The following is a 22,243-nucleotide window of genomic DNA, read 5'->3' on the forward strand; positions in this document are numbered from 1 at the left end:
GGTGGCCGCTTAATAGAGGTACCACTGTATACATCACTTGGCACGGTCCCTAGGGTGGCCGCTTAATAGAGGTACCACTGTATACATCACTTGGCACGGTCCCTAGGGTGGCCGCTTTAATAGAGGTACCACTGTATACATCACTTGGGACGGTCCCTAGGGTGGCCGCTTAATAGAGGTACCACTGTATACATTACTTGGCACGGTCCCTAGGGTGGCCGCTTTAATAGAGGTACCACTGTATACATCACTTGGCACGGTCCCTAGGGTGGCCGCTTAATAGAGGTACCACTGTATACATCACTTGGCACGGTCCCTAGGGTGGCCGCTTAATAGAGGTACCACTGTATACATTACTTGGCACGGTCCCTAGGGTGGCCGCTTAATAGAGGTACCACTGTATACATCACTTGGCACGGTCCCTAGGGTGGCCGCTTTAATAGAGGTACCACTGTATACATCACTTGGCACGGTCTCAAGGGTGGCCGCTTAATAGAGGTACCACTGTCTTAAAACTCTACCCATAGAGGATCATCCTGTGACCACTCTACACATTCTCCGACTCCACCCAGCATAGTATCTCCTCCACTACATCGCGCCTCTTTAAGTTTTCAGTTTGTAGCAATTCCATAAGCTCCTTAACCGTCATGCCTTTCGAGTATTGATACAGAATAACGTCTGTCTGGCTGGAAGGCTTCTCTTCTAGAATTCTTATCCCGCATTTATCAATACCCATGGCCTCTCCAAGCATGCGATAGTCATCCCAGAAAGGTTGCTTAACGTCTAGCATAAGACATACTCTTTTGTACACATCAACCGGCATGTCCGAGGCCTTCATCCTTAGCTTCTCTTCACGGGTGGGTCTTGTCTTAGGCCCTGTCACCCAGTTACCCGGTAGTTGGTGCGGCTCTCTCGGGTCAAGTCTTCCTAAACCGTGACTGTAAGCTCCTAGTGGGGCTGTCTCAGTTGCGGTTGGGGTTGTCGGTCGGCTGCGTTTTTCTAGGACTTCAAAGCAAGAAAGCTTAGATTTAGTCATATCCTCAGATAGTCGGCCATTTACCGTTAAAATGAGGATGCATTGACTCTGAAACTAGGTGTCGTATCCCACGCTCGCATGAGAGCGTTGCGCGAATGCTCGCATAGTAGCGTTGCGTGAATGCTCGGATAGGAGCGTTGCGTGAATGCTCGGATAGGAGCGTTGCGTGAATGCTCGGATAGGAGCGTTGCGCGAGTGACACAAAGAACGACACTGACACTACAAGGGTATCGAATCTAGATTCCTTTGATATATTTTTTGATAGCCATGTCCGCGAAGCACTGCGGGTTACGAAGCAGCACATGGACACGTCCCCTCACAGTTAATGTATGTACCTTTGAAATAGATATACACAACATGTTTGGGGCAGAGTCCATTTCAGCCTGCATTTCACATCTTAATTTTTGGGAGAGGTCCCCAATACCATAAAATAGAGCGCTGAACACGAAAGCATTTTTTTGGGTCAAGTCAATTTATTCTTGCCACCGCCACGCCGCCATCTTACACTCCTGCTCAATGCCGTGTCATTTCAAGAATCCATTTCGATCGGCTAATTCAAGCAAGTAACTGAGAAACTTTCAATAAAATATAATTAAAAAGTATCAGACTTGAATCGTGGATTGTTATTTTAAAGTTTTCTTGCTAATAAACCGTTGTATTTTCAATTGTAAGCAATAACAAAGGAGTGGTTGATTGATTTTCTTTAACTAACAAAGGACCTCCTCACCTGCTTTTGCCGCTTTCAAAAGGTCCCCCCGGACGTCATTACGACGGATATGCTGCAACCCATCGGCTAGCTCCCCGACCGTTATTCCAGGATACTTCCATTTCAGCCAGCGCAACATCTGCTTGGTTGGGCTGTGGGCGTTTTTTTTGGAGGCGTCAAAGCTCTCATATTTTGAGTTCGGGATCTTGAGCCTGTGGCATAGATTCTTCCAGTTCTTCACAGCTCGCGACTCCTTGTCCAGGAGGCTGGACAATTTCAGTAGTATCTCTGATTGTGGTGTTATGACATCTTTTACTAATTGGGCACCTGTGAAAACATATAAATTTGAGAAAAGGAAGCTTGCTAAGACGATACGAAAAATGCCTACAATGGCATTTCTTGACATCAGCCAAAGTAAAAGCATATGTTAAGTTCGTAGGCAGCTATATTAACTCTTCTTTACAATCTCAACCTTGAGAAAGGTTGAATTGGCCTCCAAAGTAAATCATCCATGGTACGTGTAAGTCGTACTGCATATGCCTGTTTCACACCAACACGTGCAGATTTTCGGTGAAGATGTCACGTGTGGGAGGCCCCACCCCCTCCTTGCCCCTGACGTTTGACAGGGGTGTACCCCGAAATGTCAAGCACGTCCTAAGCACATGTTAGTGGCGCTTGGGCCATGCAGCACAAAGAAAAACTGGATTTATTGGGGCAGGACTACGATTCCTACATTTTTCGGAAGCTTTTCAGAAGATTCGCTTAGTCAAAATTCTGGCTACGAGCCGTACAGGTATATGATTTATGCACACAAGAAAATAGGGAAAAAAACATTTGCATTACGAATTGGCTGACAGAGCCTTAGATTTTTCTGTTTGTTTTAGCACAATATAAAACACAATGTGTTGTCACAATGGATTTTTGCCTAGATATTGAATATATCAACTTGATTACCAAAATGTACACATGGAAGAGGAATTTAAAGAATTTGGCAGGATTCAGAATTTATCATTATTATTGTTATTATTGTTATTATCATCGTCATTATCATCGTCATCGTCATCATCATCATCATTATTACCCCAACATCTTCTCATATATATCACTCACCATTGAGATTATTTAGATGCCTCACTACGTCATTCCTTTCCATATCTTTCAGGTGGTCCCTAAGCTGACTGATACTAGTTGTATCATTGATGCCACTCAAATATAAGAACAAATTCTCAGTTGGACTTGTCTTGGGTTCTCCAAATGTATCCACATGTTTCTTTGTTAAGCCAAGCTGCATAGCGAATGATTTCCAATCCCCAATTGAGTTAGATCTGATGTCTAGCCGGGCTTTGAAAATTTCAATGAATTCTGGAACCTTATGACACAGATCAGAAACATTCCAATTTTCAGAGTATTTTTCTACAAATAAAAAAAAAGCAATATTACCATTGGAAATAGGATATGTTAGTGGTGCTGGTTATGTATGGTTGTTTTGTCTTGCCTGGCAACACTGTATTTTGAGGCCATGAATAAATAAATCTGTGAGCTAATCATGTCCTTGAAGCTGTAATGCTGAATTTCAAGAGTACAGATATACAGCTTGGTCAAGATTAAAGCATAGAATGTACCTCTGCTAGTTGACATACGACACATGTCTGACCATAGAAAACAGCTGAGGAGGAAATAATTATAGAACCCGGAGAAAAGCCTTTAGAGCAGTTTTACACAGGCGTTTGCAGTTATACCGCACATTATTCTTACCAAGCAAGCAAATAATGTCATTCCTGTGTATCCTTCTTAGAGCGTCTTTTAGTTGTTTCACAGTCAGATCAGGATGTGAGACGTTTAGGGTTTCAAACAAATCCACAGTGGGACTTGTCTCTGCACACAGTTCAAATGATGTTAAGATGTTCGCATCGATCTTAAAGTAATATGCAAGATGACGCCAGTTATTAATCACACGATGTTCTCTGTCCAACATAAGGTACAATTTCTCCATGATCTCAGCATTTTCTGAAAGGCAGGTATCTAGTCGGAGACCTAAAAAATGTGCACAAATTACATTAGTTTTAAAAAAATCTTGCAATTCACTTTAGATAGTATCAAACCAAGGGACAGAATTTTGGGCAATCTCTTTAAATAAAAGATAAAAAAATATCCTATAATGATTCTAGCCAAAAAAAAACACCAGAATAGTAAATTATTAGCAAATCCGGGTGGTGGTGTAGAGGTGAATACAACCGAGATGCTCCCCATCCCAATTACTTTGATATCTCTTCTGACTCACACTAATACCCTTGGACTTGGACATTGTTTTGAGTTGTTTTCACCTCACATAATTCAAATAAAGTGGAACCTGGATTTTACAAAATGCCTTGGGAGAAAGAAAATGTATTGTAAAATCCAGGTACTGTGCAAAGAGGTCCTCGATTTTACGATATAAAGGAAAATCCATAGAAAATATTGTTGTAGCAAGGTCGGGTTAACTATCAACTTTGGTAAAATAATATTTTGTAACTGTTCTCTGTGTAAGATGGTTACTCTCTGTGGGATTGTAATCTGTTTTTAACAAGATCTGACAAGTGAAAAAATCGATTAACTGTAATGTACGTGTGTGGTGTCTTTTGTTTTTCTCTCTTTGTTGGTAGACAAAATCAGTAATATTGTTGTTATTACGCTTAGGAGCACAGATTTGTATGGTAAAATCAAGTATATCGATGTGTTGTTAGATCAACACATTTCACTGTATTTTCGCCGAAAGAAAGGAATGTCATAACTTGAGCTACCCTTATAGCTGATACCGTAATGATTCAAATAAGCACCCTCTTTTAAATAAGCACCCCCCCCCCCCCAATAAGCGCCCCCTTTGACCTTGAATTTTGAAATAAGCGCCCCCTCCCAAATAAGCGCTGCCCCCTTCCCTCCCCCTAAAAGTATCCCAACAAAAGCCCAAATTGAATGGTGTAAATCTTCATTCAATTTAGCTAGCATTGACATTCTTACATTACAACGATATTGTCATCGATTTATAAACAATCTAACAGCATTTTTATTGTAGTTTCAGTTTCTTGCAAATAAAGAAGCTGGTATTTTCCGGTGAAATTGAATAAGCGCCCCCTCCCAAATAACCGCCCCCTCTCTAAGTGCCCGGGCGCTTATTCGAATCATTACGGTAAACCATTTTCTCCATTATCTCCTCTCATCACTCATCAAAAACACTTATTATTTGAGCAGCTAATATATTTTATCCTGATTGACCTTACTGAGTGGATCATAAACCTGTGGGATACACATTAATTTAATTAGCACTATTACACTCTAAAGTTTTGCTTTTCTTTTTGTTAGCTTGACAACTAGAATTTGACAATTACAACTTGTTTCAAGGATTTATGAAAATTATGATAACTCTATTAGACAGTTAATTAACTTGCTTGTTTTAGAATTGAATGTCTTGAAATGATACTGTTCCTTAATACAAACGTTAACATTTAATACAGTGTTAATTCTTATTTAGTTATGCTGGCATCATGTATGTAAATGGTGGATATTGGGAGGTCTACTGCTTAGAGTGGCACTGTCTTGGAAAAATCTTAAATCTGTGAAAACTATGTACATACATGTACAAAATATAGGACAAAGTAACGACACTATACCTTCAACCTCCCTTTGAAGTAATTCTTCTTCATTCTGATTAGCCATATGCTTGTCAATGTCTTTCAGGGAATCAAGAGCAACCTTGTCAACTTGATGAGGTGTTGATATCTTGAGTCCAGCTACACAACCAGATATATCTTTCATGGCATTTTGGTCTGTTATGGGGATCTCTCTCTGCCCTTGTTGGCACAACACTGCAGCAGGCTCATCACTCTCTGTTACCTTTTTTTCTGGATGCATGGAGTTTTGAGTGCTGATATCACATATATTTATGGTTGTTGGAATTTTGGAGTCAGAGTGGTGACTAGCTAAGTTGACTTCAGATGTATTTTCTGGACACGTAGAAGTAATATTCCCCTGTTGTTTTCTAGATATTTTCTTAGTGGAGTCTACAACAACCTCATTCATTCCCTCAAAGACCCTCTGTTGGTGTTGTACCTCAGTTATTTGGCAAACGGAACTGCTTGTGTTGTTGCTGCCTTTGATTTTTATCTTTGCTCTTAAGCACCTTCGCTTTAAAGCTTTTAGCATGAGGACGGGCTACAGTGAGGGAAGAATATTTGCTCATCAACTACCATCTCTTTTATCTTTCATCTAAAAAAACAGTATCAAATTAATTTTGCAGCATCTTATTTGTTCTGATAATCATATATAAATACTCTAATTACTTTTGTTAGGAAAACTAAGCAAACCCTTACAGGCTTTTACAAGTAGTCCACCCTTTATAGGAAGATCAAATTATCTTTTCATTAAAAAAGATAAGTTAGTGATTTGAACAATAAACAGTATACATGAATAGACAACCAAATAATCATAGTTGAAATAGTCATCAACAAATATGTACAAAGTTTTGATTACATATAACAATATTATATAATTATAATGACAAACATAGAGTATAAAACAGAACAATCTCCGACCAGAATGTGGGGAACTATGCTGACGGTATTCATAGAAGTCCAAGGTGTGAGGAGAAGTATTAAGTGTAATTAACAATTTTACATTTCTTGCAAACCGCAACAATCAAATAATAAGTTTTCTTGATTAATAAAGCGCAAAAGAACTCCCACATCATGTCTTAATTCTCAATCCTCAAACTTTCTGATGTGCAAAACAGTTAGCTAATGTACATCTATATTATTAGGGGAAAAATAATAAATCGTCTGGTACCACAGTACAGACGATAAAAAGCAGGAAAAGTGTATAAATATTTACAATTGGTTGATTGTTTTGAGAAAAAAAGTGGCACAATTTTAATAGAGATTTGGCAGAGTCGCCAGATTTGTGTGACACCAATGCCATCAGACATTTAGCATTGTAACAGGCAGGCCAGATGCCTTGAGATGAAAATGGCTCGAGAGCAGAATAAAAACAATGAGACTGTAAATAATATACAAAATCTACTATGGCGTTGTAGCAGTAGGTAGATGGCCTTGATGAGATGGAATCTATGCAAAGAAAGAGCAGGCACCTGAGCTCCCTAAGCTATAAGTCCCTTGCTTGCATCAAAGCAAAAAACGTGTACTCCTTCTTGCTAATGCACTAGTCATTTTAAACCCCCACCCCCATGGTCTCAGGGAAGTGTGGGGTCAATGTGGGGGTTTAGAGCATTTTTGAACGAGAATCTGTCCCAAAGGGTTGGGGGAATTAGCAGCTTTTGACTTTAAGACTTGTCCCCACCATGAGAGCTTTGAGACAAAAACATAACATCACTAATGTACTTTGCAAAAGTCATGTCAGTTTTTTGGTTGGAGATATGAATGATAACTAATGCCAGACAAAGATAATTAATTTCTCATTTTTTTGGTAACTGTTATCTTCATAGTTAGTTAAGATAAAGGCATTTTTCAGATGACTTGTTGTAGGGTAGTTGCCTGTAGTTTGCATCCCGAGGGGTAGGGGCATTTTACTACAGTTTTGTCCCCAGGGGGTGGAGGCTTTTCTCTGTTTCGTACAGGGTCAAAGTCTAATCCCCCACCCTTACCCGGGACAATGTGGGTGGGGGGTTTAATTGACTAGTACATAAAGATGATTTGAGACTGGAACAGTCAACTTGAAGAAATAGTAAAATACAACTAATTTGGTCACCTTTAAGCGTTATTTGATTAACACCGAAAACTTGGCCATTTAGGTTGACTCACTTATATATATATAGCAAACTAAACTTTTAACAAAATTCGTCGATAGTAAAGGAAGTTAGGGCAACAGAAAGGAGAAGACTCAAAAAATATTTCGGGGAATACCCCCTCCGTATCGAATGTTTTCGACTAAAAGGAACAATATAAATGACAAACGAGAGAAAATAGATCTATTATTGTAAAAAAAAAAAAGAGTAATCTTACCCTAATCATTTTGCAGGCATCTCAGTCCATAATGATTACCATGGATGCGCTATTTTCCGCATTTTTACAAGTGCAAAACGGATCGTGCAAAACAGCAATGGAGGCTTTAGTTTTCCGCTTTGTCTCTAGTGTATGACGGGATAGCTCGTACCAGTCCTTCTCTCAAACAGACTTGGTCGTCTGCGCACAGTTCTGCGCAGGGCGGAAGTTAGTACCAGAACCGCGTTGCTAAACCTCTAGACTTTGTCTTAGTTAGCAACAGTTTCTTGTTGGATTTCAGTAATCACCACATCACCACCGATATTGCGTCCCCTGTTGGAAGTAGGGATTGTATTTTTAATATGAATTTGAATGAATTTGGAGACGCAAGTCAAGAGGACGTCCATGAAGGTATTTTACAGTGACCTCCCTAATGTTACACTTAATTTTCTTGACTTCAACTTCTAGCCTAAATGAACTTCTAGGTAACTTGAATAATTTGTTTATTGTCAAATATTTTGTTTAGTTCTACTAACCTGCTTTTTGTCTAAAGAATTATTGTACAGAGTAAAAATCTTTTGCAGAAAACTTCATCTCATACTCCAGCAAAGTTATGCACTAGTCATTTAAACCCCCACCCCCATGGTCCCGGGGAAGTGTGGGGTTAACGTGGGGGTTTAGAGCACTTTTGAACGAGAATCTATCCCAAGGGGGTGAGGGAATTGACAGTTTTTGACTCTAAGACTTATCCCCGACGTGGGGGTTTTGGACAAGTGAATAGTGTCACAAATATCATGTTAGTTTTTGGCTTGAGACTCTTTTTCTTCTGTAGCAAGCAATTCCATGTATCAGCGTGTGGCATGCTGCACGGCAACATTTGCAAAAACAAATATTAAAAAAAATAATGCCAGATGAAGATGATTTATTTTTCCATCCTTTTTTGTAACTGTTATCTTCACAGTAATTGGTACAAATGTACTCGATGAAGTGTACTGGCTTTGAAAGATAAAAAAAGCTTATTTCAGATGACTTGTTGTCGGGCAGTTGCCTATAGTTTGCATCCCAAGGGGTAGGGGCGTTTAACTGCTGTTTTGTCCCGAGAGGGTGGGGGCTTTTCTTGGTTTTGTACAGGGTCAAAGTCTAACCCCCCACCCTTCCCCGGGACAGTGGGGGTGGGGTTTCAGTTGACTAGTGCATTATCTATTATAGACAAGATAAATAGTATTCTATCATTTGTAACTGATTCGTTCAATGTTTTCTTATTCAGTTAGGCAAGTTATTCTTGGAAATCAGCTGTTACTAGAAATGGTCTGCCGCCCACTAGACCGACCTCACCGTATCATATGCTATTGGCCCCATTTGGCTAATCATCTCATGGCACCACGTCTGCTGCAAGACCAACTACATGCCAGTTCTTCACACAGCCCGACAGAAAGACTGTGTCAACATCTGGCTGGCACAGAAATAAAATTAAGTGAGATCTGCACTGCACTTGAAAAAATAGGCCGTAATGATGTCAAACAGGTGATTGAGCATCATATAAAAGGTAAGTGTAATGAGCAAAAGTTGTAAAGCATGAGAATAATTTTCAACAGAAAACACACATACCCAGAACACACTCTTGTTAGCCATCTATTTGTTAACACGTAACACCTGTCGAGTTTAGTTATTTGACTAACATCCTTTTTTTTCTTAGATCGAGATTGCTACCTTGATGATGATTCTATCGAAAAAGTCTCATTTGAGGGAACATCCCTTTTTAAATTTATGGCTTCCAAACTAGATGCGAAGTATTGGGAAAACCTGGGGCGTGAACTAGGAGTCAAAAGTCAGAAATTGAAGCTGTTTGGTCAAAAGAATAATCCAAGTGCAGGATTGTTTGAGGTTCTTTTTGTGGAACAGCCTGAATTGAAGCTGGAGGATTTTTTTAAACTGACGTGTCTAAAAGATCGTCAGGACATTCCACGATTATTTAAAAAATATAAATTGGGTAAGTAAAAACAAATATGTTACAATGAGCTACAATAGACCCAATCGGCTAACAGTGTTTACATCTTGTTGCCACCCAGTTCAGATCATGTGATGATTCCTTCTGGTGTTTACGTTTGTACAACTCTTTCTAACTTGATTGAGTGGTAGAGTGTTTGTGAAAACGAGCAAAAGTTTCCACACAAAGGAATCATCACATTATTTGAATTGGGTGGCAATAAAATGTGCATGGTTAGACGATTGGGGTCGATGAAGTTTAAGCGTGAGACATTTTAACCCTTTACATGTTTTCTACCATAACAGATCTCAGAATTTAGCCTAACCAACTCTGTTTCTCCTTCTCTTACCCCTTGGTCTTTTTACAGGAGATGCTCTGAAATATGCCATAAATCATATGGCTGAACGAGATGAAGAATCGCTGGAAAAACTATATGCCGGCCTCAACCTACAAAATCCTGTAACAAAGAATTGGGAAGATGTTGCGGTCGAGCTCGGGATAAGTGTGGAAGAGTATAGAGCTCTCGATCCCCAATCACCTAAAAGTCCAACACAGCAGTTACTGGAGTGGAAATGCAACAAAGATCCAAACTTTTCCGTAAAGGAACTTTGCGAGATGTTGGAAAAGATGAAAAGAAATGATCTCAGACAAGAAATCGCAAAACATCTGAAACAACACCATCTCTACCTGGGTTTGACATAGACAGGGGCGTAGCCAGGGGTTGGCACAGAGCCCCCCCCCCCCTTCTAGCAGCCAAAAATACAGTAAATGTATGAGACATTTTCTACAATACAGGAGAAAATGCCTTAAAGGGCCTATTGGGCCCCCTCCTGTTGAAAATCCTGGCTGATAGCAGAGTACCATTAAAATTATATTCTTATCATCACTTTAGCCTACTATTAACCAATGCATGTACTGGGTTTCTGGGCCACTGGTTATCCATAACTCTAATACATAGTTTGTCTCTACGAGATTTCCATTTCTTTAGGTTAGCGACTTACAGGGCGGCCTCATAGCCCATGAATGAGTACAGAAAATAAAAAATAAATTTAAAAAAAATTACACAAAAAATGTATTTTTTATATGCACTAACATTCACATGGCTTCAGATACCAGGCTTCTTGTGTGCAACCTTGTATACAATAGGCTTTATTATGTAAAGGCTACTTTTGTAAGGGCTTTTTTTTATAGATTTCTTACCTTAGCTGAAATTTTTGTAGTAATATTAAGTGCCATCTTTGCAAGGACGAATTTTCTTTTATAGGTTCTTTTATGTTTTATAGTTCTTAGGATATTTATAGAGATATAGATGATTAGGTCTGTCTTCTTTACGCAATGTAAAAAATGGTTAGATTGTTTTTACATAAAAATCATGAATCATACAATAAAACAATACTGTCTTTATTTTCTTGTTCAAGTTTCTGAACTTGCCGTCAGGCTTATTGTGAAAAAACACGTCTCTGAATTGCCCAGCGGTCAACTTTAAGCGATGGCGCATAAGGCATTTTCTCCAGATACACAAAGCGTTCAGGCTTCCAAAAGCTGACACCAAACTCCTCATCCCACCACTCCGATAACCCTCCCAGCCTCGATTTCATGCCGGTGACGCATGCGCAGATTGTGTCATTACTATTGTCTCCGCCGACAACAACTGCACGAGTGACGCCATCATGTCTTTCTAACATTTCCTCAATCTCTCGAGGGTAAAGCAACACCAGAACTTTATCAATGTCTCTTTTATCTGCATTGGCCGCACGGGTCAATGGTTTCACTATGCTGAAGTGTAGTATTGTCGGTGTTGGCTGATGCAAAATGGACGCCTCTACCTCCTTGTAGACCACGTCAGTCAGCCGTCCCAGCAATTTGAGTTTTCCATACTCAGGAAAGTACCCAGAATCCCCTGTTCGTACCCAGCCCTCCGCGGTTATAGCCCGACTGCTCATATCAGTGTCGTCAATGTAACCTAGAAATGTCTTTACACCGCGCACAAGGATCTCTCCAGGTGTCCCCATGGCAACAATGTTGCCTACGTCATCCACGACCTTGACCTCGACATCCGGGACAATACTCATCACGCCATACTGCTCTTCTCTCGTCTGATTGGTTACAATCTGGATTGACGTCATGAAAGTCTCCGTGGATGCGTAAAGATAAATAGCGCGTGTTTTCGGGTAAAGTTTTAGCAGGGATACGATCAGCTTGCGTGGTACAAATTGACCGCCGAAACCGAATGTAGTAATTCGGGGTAAAGGAAACTTCGCCACCAGGGAAGGTCTATTAACTAGATCTTCAACAAGGTTTAACGGCAAGGAGCAAGTCGCGCATCCTTCAGCTGCGATGACTGATAACACCCATTCCAACCGGCCACACCCAAGGGTGTGAGGAACACTAACCACGCGGTACCCCCTTATCAAGGCCAACGCGAAGATAGGAAGGAAGCTAGACACCGACATGGGCTTGTAGTTGAACAGTGCTAAGTTTCGTGGGCCTTGGGGACCCTGTGTATCCAGATTATGACCGTTAATTAACGCGTAAGAAGAGATCACTGAGGCTTTACACGGTCCCGATGTACCGGAAGTCAAAACCACGAACATGGGGTCCTTGGCATCGTGATAGACATCGCTTGTCGTGAGTGATTTGCCCGTCTCAATAAGCCAATCATAGCTGTGTATGGCACAGCCGTGTACAGAAGGTTGGGTGCCTCTATAGACGATGGCGTGTAGGTGCGGGGCGAGCATGCGCAGACCGTTCAAGAGCTTCATGTTTGTACCAATATCACAAAGAACACCTTTTATCCCCCATCTGAAAAACAAGCCCGTTAAATGTTTATAAACTCTGACCGGAAAATTATTGGCCTCAGATGCGGCGGGATTTTATCGGCCTTTTATTGGCATAATATATGTCATACATTCTTTTGTAATCCACACACCTCTTCATCGTGCTGCATTTATACTAATAAGTCCTTTCCTTCCTCTCTCTTGTTCATCCCCCTCCTCCCTCACATCTTCCCTCCATCTCCCTTCACCTTCCTGCTCTCTGTTCTCCCCCTCTTTCCTCCTTGCTCATCCTCTTGTCCTTCTCGTCTTCCCTCCATCTCCCTTTCACCTTCCTGCTCTCTGTTCTCCCCCTCTTTCCTCCTTGCTCATCCTCCTTGTCCTTTTCATCTTCCCTCCATCTCCCTTCACCTTCCTGCTCTCTGTTCTCCCCCTCTTTCCTCCTTGCTCATCCTCTTGTCCTTCTCGTCTTCCCTCCATCTCCCTTCCACCTTCCTGCTCTCTGTTCTTCCCCTCTTTCCTCCTTGCTCATCCTCCTTGTCCTTCTTATCTTCCCTCCATCTCCCTTTCACCTTCCTGCTCTCTGTTCTCCCCCTCTTTCCTCCTTGCTCATCCTCTTGTCCTTCTCATCTTCCCTCCATCTCCCTTCACCTTCCTGCTCTCTGTTCTCCCCCTCTTTCCTCCTTGCTCATCCTCCTTGTCCTTCTCGTCTTCCCTCCATCTCCCTTTCACCTTCCTGCTCTCTGTTCTCCCCCTCTTTCCTCCTTGCTCATCCTCTTGTCCTTCTCATCTTCCCTCCATCTCCCTTCCACCCTCCTGCTCTCTGTTCTTCCCCTCTTTCCTCCTTGCTCATCCTCCTTGTCCTTCTTATCTTCCCTCCATCTCCCTTTCACCTTCCTGCTCTCTGTTCTCCCCCTCTTTCCTCCTTGCTCATCCTCCTTGTCCTTCTCATCTTCCCTCCATCTCCCTTCACCTTCCTGCTCTACGTTCTCCCCCTCTTTTCTCCTTGCTCATACTCCTTGTACTTCTCATCTTTCCTCCATCTCCTTTTCACCTTCCTGCTATCTGTTCTCCCCCTCTTTCCTCCTTGCTCATCCTCCTTGTACTTCTCATCTTCCCTCCATCTCCCTTCCACCCTCCTGCTCTCTGTTCTCCCCCTCTTTCCTCCTTGCTCATCCTCTTGTCCTTCTTATCTTCCCTCCATCTCCCTTCCACCTTCCTGCTCTCTGTTCTCCCCCTCTTTCCTCCTTGCTCATCCTCCTTGTCCTTCTCATCTTTCCTACATCTCCTTTTCAGCCTCCTACTCTCTGTTCTCCACCTTTTTCCTCCTTGCTCATCCTCCTTGTCCTTCTCATCTTTCCTCCATATCCCTTTCATCCTCCTGCTCTCTGTTCTCCCCCTCTTTCCTCCTTGCTCATCCTCTTGTCCTTCTCGTCTTCCCTCCATCTCCCTTCCACCCTCCTGCTCTCTGTTCTCCCCTCTCTTTCCTCCTTGCTCATCCTCCTTGTCCTTCTCATCTTCCCTCCATCTCCCTTCAACTTCCTGCTCTCTGTTCTCCCCCTCTTTCCTCCTTGCTCACCCTCCTTGTCCTTTTCATCTTCCCTCCATCTCCCTTCACCTCCCTGCAGGCGAGTACACAGGGGGGTGCGCGCGTATCCCCCTTTGGAAGCGAAAAAGTGGGTCATTTCTTTTTAAGGAATCTTCAAATACTTTGCTTTCATGTGATACATATGGCTATGCACGCCCCCCTTTTCTCCTCCTCTTTTCTCCTTGCTCATCCTCCTCGTCCTACTCATCTTCTCTCCATCTCCCTTCTCCTCCATCCTTTCTCCTCATTCTCTCCATGTTCTTTACCTCCCTCCTTATCTTTCTCCTTTCAATACTGTCCAGCACTTTCCCACATTGGCCATTTGTCTTTTGGAATGGCCATTTGTCAAGCACTAGTGACAAATGGCAAATTCTATGAATCAATACATAACAGATATTCAGCACTGCAAGTATCGAGGCCAAGAAGAGACATGGCTATAGTAAACGGTGTGAGTGGCGCAAATTGTGGAACGTTAGGGGGAGGGTGGTACCATGACCCAGCAGAGATAGGGTTCCATAAATCAATACATAACAGATACTCTGCAATGCTAGTATTCCTTCCTTCTCCTCCTTCTCATCTTTCCTCTATCTCCCTCCACTTCTTTCTCCCCTTTGATTCTGACTTTCTTTTCCCTCGTTATATCTGCCTTCCTTCTTCTTTCTTTTCCTCGCCTCCTCCATTTCCTTTCTTTCCTCCGTCCAGCCTCCCAATTTTCCCATCATCACATCTCAAACCAGCCTCGACACCAGTTACTCACTTCCGTAGCAACTCCGCCGTAAATCGGTCCAGCTCCCTACGTCCAGACGTCGACATAAGCACGGCGCATGCGCCGATTCGGCTAACCGCCATCATAGCCACGCAGTACTGCAGACCATTTGGCGCGATAATCAACAAACGGTCAGCGGTACTGAAGCCCAGGTTTCGGAGACCAGCAGCAAGGTCACGTGACTGAGTTCTGTAAGTAGCATAGCTCAAGTTGTGACGATGTTTGTTCTCGTCGTAGTGAACCAGGGCGTCGTCTGTCGGATGATTGGCAGCTTGCCAATCAAGTAAGTCGTGTAAAAGCCGGTTGTCTAGGAGTTGGGATCTCGGCTTATGGTAATAGCTTTGTCCAGCTGACATTGCGTCTGAAGTATTATTTGAAGAGAAGCAAGCACGTATTATGGTTCTTGATATAGCATCATCTCTCAAAAAAGTATGCAAGAAAGGAGTGACAAAGAAATAATATCTAGCGCAGCTCCATAGGAACCTATAGGAATATAATATAAACAGGGTCTCATAAGTTAGGGGCAATCAACTTCACCACATTCTTGTATCGGCGTTTCCCAGGATCAGGCAATTTTTAGACGCGATGATGAGCCAATCAGTTGACAAAGCGGAAAACTGAACTGTCTCAGCTCTTCAGCTCAAGGGATCCAAAATGGCGGCGGGGAAAGCGCTTGCTTTCCTAAGTCTCCTAACTACATTGTCTTAATCATTTAAGTCCTACTAATGGTAGCCGACCTGGTATTCAAAGGTTTAAGAGAAACTGAAATGTAAATGACTTAAATTTTGAGGGGTTCTACTCGACTGCTATTTCGCGACGTATAAAGTGCTACGCAATTGTGTAAATTGGATTGATGCTTAAGGGACAGAGTTTGTTTTCTTCATGACACTGTCCTTCAATTGAAATATGATGATTATACTATTGAAATATTGAAATAGGGTCATATGATATGTAACTTACCGGATAGCTACAACCAAAGGAGTAGATCTTTTACCGTCAAACTAGCATTCGGTGCTCTAAGCATCTGCCGAAGCAATTAGAGTTGCCAACAAATGTATTTAAGAAGCCTACTGATGATATCTATGGTTCCTTTTTATGACATTTCAATTAAAATGTAATCATCGTTCGACGCTCACATAATACCGCTCGCACGTGCTCGTATTCTATTACCTTTACCATAAAAATAGCCGGGTATGATAATCTAATTTGATCTAGTTACGCTTCTGTGCAGACTGATCCATTTTTTGCTGTACATTGTCTCTTACTGATGCTACTTCGGTAATATTTTACTGTTCTGTCTTCGATCCTATAGTTCAAACGTGTCATAGAAGTTGCGCGATGACTTCTAAAGGTGACATTTGCGTAGCTGTCAATTCACCCGCATTAGGCGGGTGTCAAAAGATTTTGGACCTCACCACAACAAGCCTCATTGTTGCGAAAATTTTCGTTCATTCTTGGAATTCCCGCATTGGGTTTTTTCCACATTTACTGAATTTCACCCAATTTCACAAGATTTCTGTCCAAGTTGGGTTGACAGATATGCATTTGCAGTCCATGTGTGCAATTTCAAGGTTGCGCTCGCTGAAGTTGACGACGAGTTGCTGACGTGTCATTATTTAGCGGGAGGGGGGCTCTGATTTTTTCTTTGAAAAATAAGCGAAAATAAATAGGGCCCTCCCCTTAGACAAACGAAAAAAATAGGGCCCTCCCCCAAGCTATAGGGTAAGAAAATGGGACACCCGTATAAAAATGGAACCCCCCACAGGACCCCCCTGTGTACGCGCCTGTCACGGGCCTTTAGATGACGATGGTGATGAAGAAGTCACGTGACCCTGGGCCTTTAAAGTGACTCGTCATACATCACTCATCAGTCACCGGAGGAAATTGGACCATAGATCCTGCTCCATACCCTTTTCACAGCATTTATATTGATGATGAGTTTTAGAATATGATGCGTAGTTATATGATAAGTAATTATTCATGCTAATTGCACAACGGTTAGTTAATGGTTGACTCGTAAAGTGTCAACTGTGCAGATTAATGGGTTCCATGTTGAGGTTTATATGATGGAGCAAAGAAATATTCCACACGAAATATGTTGAAAAAAACATAGGACCCTCTCCTAAGAGATGTATAAAAACTGAGGACCCTCCCTTTAAACATGCGAAAAATTAGGACCCTCCCCCCAAACATCAGAGCCCCCTCCCCCCCCCATTTTGAGCGACGTTCAAAATTCTTTCTAGTCCCGAAACACCACAGATTGTTACAACGGTATAGCAGTTTGAAATTTTGAAATAGCTTGAATCACTTTGCTATAAAGAGTTTTTTTTTGGAATATCCAGGTAAGTGAGTTTCCTGCTAAAAATCTAACAACACAAAGATAAAAATCTAACAACCCCCAATAAAAATTGGGATTTTTTATGCAATTTTTATTATGCCACGTATATTATCGGATTTGGCTACAAAATGTTTGATTTATAGATTTATGGCATACCAGATTGATCTAGAACGCCATTTTTATCTAATTCGCCTCCCCCCTCCCCCCCCCCCCCCCCACGGGCCTGGACGAGTCATGCAGGAGCTTACGTTAGACTTTGTCTGACTCCAATTATTGAGTACAATTTGTTACACGCTGAAAATTGTGCAACAATAAAAAAAGATTTCGTTTTCCTTTTTTATGACGTTATCGATATAAACATGTTCGTATATGCATACACATAAAAAGGAACGGACTTAACGATGGTAAAAATGTAAAAAAAATGTTCGTATATGCATACAATTAAAAAAGCAAAAACAAATATTATTAAAAAATAACCTCTGAAACCTTAAGCCGAGATCACCATATAATCCCATACGCGGTATATGATTAGTTCCTTTTTTCTTGCATTCTGACGGTCAGTGCTGTAGTGCAGTCATAAATATATGGAGGCACCCCACTGTGTTGAATAAATATCAGGCGAAAAACACTGCTTTGTTGAATGAAATGGTATGGGTCTCAAAATTGTTTTGGAGGGGGGCACAGTGCCTCCCCTGTTTACGATCTTGATAGTTGGCTGTCCCTTTCGATGGTTGGGACCGTCTTTTCCTTGATGAACCAGTTTAATCCATCTTTTCGTATTTCTTTTCGTTGTCTTCGCTCACTTGTACCAAGGCCTTTATTCTCTCTTTTGCAGCTGCATATTTTTCCTTGGGAAACTGCTTCTTGAGTAGCGGATCCCAGCACAATAATAAGTTGTCTACAGTTCGCATGATGGTCAACAGAGCTCGCATGTAGCTGGCTGGTTCTCGCCCATAGCCAACTTCTTGTAATTCCTTAAGCAGATTCTCTTGAATTCCTGGAATAAAGCACAATCACTTTATAAATTTTAAAAATGCTTTGGAATACAAAAAGGATTCAAATTTTATAAAGTAAAATTTCCCAATTTCCATACATTCACTTTAACTACACTTTTAAACTTGTCTTGTTTTGTGCACATAATTTTTTTGCCTTCTCTGCTGCCACTATTGAAAGGGTCACCTAATTCATGCTAATTCATCTACATTTGGCAAAAAAATGTATAATAAAAAAACTTTCTTAAATCAGATTTTTTAAGCTAAATGTTGGTATTCAGTATAAAATCTATACTGAATAGAGTATAGGATGATAAGCTATATTGTATCTATTTATTTATTCATTTAGAGGCTTCCGTCACAACGTGACGGCGAGGCAAACCTTGAAAATTCTTGAGAAACATAAAAACAGATGGGTCGGCAAAATCAATTTGGCAAGTTGAGTTGAGTCAACAGCAATACTTACCCTTATAAGATAACACAGTATGTGTGATCTAAACCAATAAAAATGAACACATATTCCATTATCCTAAATTTCACTCCTTACGATGCAAAATCTCTTTTTTGAGTACATTCATGTCCTGTTGTTATTAGAATGTACATGTACATTAGAATGTTTTGGCAGAAGCCAAAATATAAATTAACACGCCTCTAAAAATTAAGAATTCCATAACCTAAAAGAAAGGGTAATCATCCAAGTCTACTATTTTGGAGAGTCGCCCCCAGGGATCTTTTTGTAAAGCTAATCTGCTTATTTTGGAAAGCAATTGCAAATTTTCCATTGATTTGGGTAAATGAAGTATGAAAATGTGTTTTTTTTTTAATGTTTTTTTTTTGAAATTTTCTTAAATCTACAAAACCATTTTCCCAAAAAACTCCCATACCTGGATTAAGTGTTGGGTACTTGATGCTGAATGTGGACTCCTTTTTGCACAGAATACCAATATCTGCCAGGCTGTCTAGGGTAACTGTGGCACATTTAGTCTTTGGAACGATTCGGTTTAAATCCATGAGTATCCAGCTCCGTAGTTTCTTTGGTTTATCTGGATTTGAGCGATGATGGTCTAGTATGGCATCAAATATAGCTTTGTCCAGGTACGTGTGAGTAGGCTTTTCATCAATGACCTGTTGGTTTTAAACAATTGCTTGTTCAGCAAGGGCAGAACAAGGATTTCTTTAAGGGGGAGGGGGCAACAATATGTAACAAAACATGGCATCTACTTCCCCTGGATTTGCCCTTGTTTAGTTCCAAATGGTAGTTGGGTAGATTGGTTTGATCAGGGGCAAACCAGACTAATTTTTTGTGTACCGATCATTATCTGTAATTTGTGTACCAAATGTACCTGTAATAAAGCCAATTTTTCGGCAGAAAGCAGACAGCCTTTCCCTTCAGGTCAGGGCCTGGACACAATAGAAAATACAATGCAATGCCATGACAACCGCTGAGACCATTGTGTTCTGTATTGTGTCAAGGCACCGACCGGGCTCAGGGGACTGACCATTTGTCAGCACCCTAGAAGAACGATAAATTTTGTACTTTGCAACAAGAAATTGCAGGGTAATTCTGGCCTTTTGGATTATTTTCTTGTATAGATGTGTTTAGACATTATTCTGCTATGGCATATAGGATTTTGAAGGGAAAAGCTGTCTGCTTTCTGCTGAAAAAGTTGCCTCGAAGAGTCGAGGTGTGTTTGCCAGGGCGTGTAGCTTCCTACCCTGTTGTATTTTATTACGAGTGGAGGTGAACCGACATGAGGGAGGAAAAAGCCTAAACGGTTATTAATCACTGCCAAAATGGATCCAGAACCATCTACAACAACAACTTCAAGAAATTGGCTTTATTACAGGTATATTTGAAGACAGGTTTACTAGGAGACGACCTGCTAGCAGAGGCATCTCCAGCATCAAAAAATGGAGGTATCATGGTAACAAGTAACTTATAAGTCCTGTGAAATGACTGGTATATGATTCTACTATTAAAAAAAATAAAATATTAGGCAGAGTACAGTCTTTCTCATACATGCCTGAAAATCAGACTTAAGTTACATACAAATATGGTCAATAGAAGCAGGAACATTTATTAATTTATTTTTTTCTTTCTTTATTTATTTATTATGCTTCATCGACTACATCAACAACAAATTACAGAGGAAAAACAGACTAGACAAAGTTGTCTAGTCTATTTTAAGAGGTTCATCCAGAAATATGAATGATGGTTGATCAGACTCAAGCAGCAGAGGTCGCTCTTATTTTTCTCAGTTCATAAAAAACCTTTTAGCAGCAGGGTCATAGTGGGACACTGCCCCCTTCCCGATATTTTAAATAATTATAAGGAAATGATCAATAGGGGTTTTGGCTGTGCCCCTCAATATTTTTTGTACGCCTTTTGTTTCTAAGTCATACCCAATTCCCCCCCCCCCCCCCATTTTCGAGGCTAGCTGCAGCTCTGAATAGGAAACTAAAGTTGCCATGGTTGACAAAATCTCTCAGACTATATGGACATATTAATGCTTAGTCATTATGACTGTGGCTTCGCTTTCTCTGTTTTGTTATCTTAAAATAATGGACATTCTTGCTATCTTACCTTAACGATTACGTCTTTCGTGCTAATACCAAGAGTAGAACCTGGTAGAACCTCAACTGACAGCTTGCCCAGGACAATCAGGTCTAGAATACAACACGCCGCGGCTCCTGCTATCAGCTCCATAAAGATTTGTCGTCCTTTAACTCTTCCCGACTCTCCGTCTTGCCAAAATAGGCAGTAAGCTTGGGACAAATTGATTTTTCGGCTTCGCTCGCCGATTTCGCCTACATCGAAATTACAGGAGTTAATAACATCAAGAATTGCATTTCGGAGTTTGCTGATGATAACTTGCTGTTGAACGGCTATTTGAATTCCAGCCATTTGTGTGTTTCTCCGTTTTCTTTGCTTATTAAGTTCGTCGGCTGCTTTTTACCCGACCGTTCCACTGTATTTAACGTGTGGTAAAAGCATAACAACAGCATACGTAATGCAGCTATATTTAGTCCATGACATCATAACCATGACGTTAAGAGTGGTTACTCGAATAGGCTTTTCAACAGAACTAAACCGAAGGTAGTGATCATTACCACATCAGGATAAATGTAAGGCTTTGACTTTATCCTAAACGAACATTTTGTCCAACTTGACATAAACGCCGCCATATTTCTTTTTTTTAACGACGAGCCCGCGTTCTTATGTACCACAGGTTGCCCACACACGCTTTTTAATTCTTTTTCTAAGGGGTTATGGGGGAGGGGGGGCATTTTTGCAACCCCCCCCCCCCCACCTCCACTAAAACCAGTAACCAAGATGTCGTAATGAATATATTGCCTATTTATCGCTAGTTTGAGAGTGGCATAGGGATAAACAACAAATACCTGTGTCGCTAGAGAACGACTGCTACGTCGTCGGCGATGTTAAGAAACACATTTGAGTCTAGGTTTCGCAGAGAGCGTATGTAGGCTGAGCTAAATGTTTTTCTTAGTTATCCAGTCAACACATGGCGTCATGTACGGCTCTACATGAACTTTCCCAATAAGCACCAATGTTCCCGTATAGGTGTCGTTCTCTATCTCTAGGATGTCAAAAGAAAGTCCCGCGAGAAGCTTTAAAACAAGATCGCATCATTACAACAGTACATCTCATCAGGGCACTGAGTCACATCGTAGTACAAGAGGACGAGGAAGTGGTCATTGACAAGCTGTACATTGGTAGCAGTGACGATGAGAGTAAGCAGGCCCGTGCCCAGGATTTTTCTTGGGGGGGGGGAGGGGAGGGGTGCGAAATCCGAAAAGGGAACCTAATTTTTGTGGTGGGGAGGGGGGAGGGGGTGAATTTTCTGATAATGTGACCACCCCCGAAATAACAAAAAAAAAAAAGGATTTTTTTATGCCTTTGCAGTATCTCCACGGGACGTTTATTGTCGGATTAAAAGTCTGACTTATGAAGTAATGACATACCAGAGTGATCTAGCTTATACTTGATGGTTTTGTCTACGAAAAGCATGTCTATTGAACCGAAAGTGGACTTTCGGCCGTTGTTGGTTCGAACATTCGAACCCCC

At 41.2% G+C, this 22,243-nt stretch overlaps 3 protein-coding genes across 5 annotated transcripts; 1 reads left to right on the forward strand and 2 right to left on the reverse strand.

The window, feature by feature from the left end:
* Positions 1-430: 430 nt before the first annotated feature.
* Positions 431-7,871, reverse strand: LOC5516174. The gene is made up of 6 exons (XM_001636230.3): positions 7,733-7,871; positions 5,390-5,984; positions 3,498-3,776; positions 2,853-3,155; positions 1,764-2,069; positions 431-1,005 (listed from the first exon to the last, which is right to left on the reverse strand). The coding sequence occupies exons 2-6, from the start codon at positions 5,919-5,921 to the stop codon at positions 548-550; spliced, it is 1,878 nt and encodes a 625-aa protein (XP_001636280.1). The 5' UTR covers positions 5,922-5,984; positions 7,733-7,871; the 3' UTR covers positions 431-547.
* LOC5516189 (medium-chain acyl-CoA ligase ACSF2, mitochondrial) lies at positions 7,794-21,931 on the reverse strand. Of its 3 annotated transcripts, XM_001636228.3 has the most exons (6): positions 21,559-21,931; positions 20,741-20,964; positions 19,041-19,281; positions 15,787-18,161; positions 14,818-15,309; positions 7,794-12,500 (listed from the first exon to the last, which is right to left on the reverse strand). In XM_001636228.3, the coding sequence occupies exons 5-6, from the start codon at positions 15,180-15,182 to the stop codon at positions 11,138-11,140; spliced, it is 1,728 nt and encodes a 575-aa protein (XP_001636278.2). In that variant the 5' UTR covers positions 15,183-15,309; positions 15,787-18,161; positions 19,041-19,281; positions 20,741-20,964; positions 21,559-21,931; the 3' UTR covers positions 7,794-11,137. The 3 variants fall into 3 exon arrangements, with proteins under 3 accessions (XP_001636278.2, XP_048587316.1, XP_032241890.2); XM_048731359.1 differs by lacking the exon at positions 21,559-21,931 and having other exon boundaries at positions 20,741-21,395; XM_032385999.2 differs by lacking the exon at positions 21,559-21,931 and having other exon boundaries at positions 14,818-15,187; positions 20,741-21,394.
* Positions 7,917-11,102, forward strand: LOC116620261. Its single transcript, XM_032385997.2, has 4 exons — positions 7,917-8,122; positions 8,979-9,257; positions 9,408-9,701; positions 10,066-11,102. Exons 1-4 carry the CDS (start codon positions 8,074-8,076, stop codon positions 10,398-10,400), a joined length of 957 nt encoding a protein of 318 aa, XP_032241888.1. The 5' UTR covers positions 7,917-8,073; the 3' UTR covers positions 10,401-11,102.
* Positions 21,932-22,243: the final 312 nt, after the last annotated feature.

The sequence above is a fragment of the Nematostella vectensis genome, chromosome 8 (genome assembly GCF_932526225.1).
Source record: "Nematostella vectensis chromosome 8, jaNemVect1.1, whole genome shotgun sequence".
Taxonomy (NCBI): domain Eukaryota; kingdom Metazoa; phylum Cnidaria; class Anthozoa; order Actiniaria; family Edwardsiidae; genus Nematostella; species Nematostella vectensis.

Coding starts and splice junctions, on each gene's coding strand:
- LOC5516174 (XM_001636230.3), bottom strand. CDS start 5,921: ATGCTAAAAGCTTTAAAGCGAAGGTGCTTAAGAGCAAAGATAAAAATC. Junction 3,156..3,497: donor TGACATTATTTGCTTGCTTG/GTAAGAATAATG, acceptor TTTTATTTGTAG/AAAAATACTCTGAAAATTGG. Junction 2,070..2,852: donor GCATCTAAATAATCTCAATG/GTGAGTGATATA, acceptor ATGTTTTCACAG/GTGCCCAATTAGTAAAAGAT.
- LOC116620261 (XM_032385997.2), top strand. CDS start 8,074: ATGAATTTGAATGAATTTGGAGACGCAAGTCAAGAGGACGTCCATGAA. Junction 8,123..8,978: donor TCAAGAGGACGTCCATGAAG/GTATTTTACAGT, acceptor TTTCTTATTCAG/TTAGGCAAGTTATTCTTGGA. Junction 9,258..9,407: donor GATTGAGCATCATATAAAAG/GTAAGTGTAATG, acceptor TTTTTTTCTTAG/ATCGAGATTGCTACCTTGAT.
- LOC5516189 (XM_001636228.3), bottom strand. CDS start 15,182: ATGTCAGCTGGACAAAGCTATTACCATAAGCCGAGATCCCAACTCCTA. Junction 12,501..14,817: donor ACGGCGGAGTTGCTACGGAA/GTGAGTAACTGG, acceptor CTTGTTTTTCAG/ATGGGGGATAAAAGGTGTTC.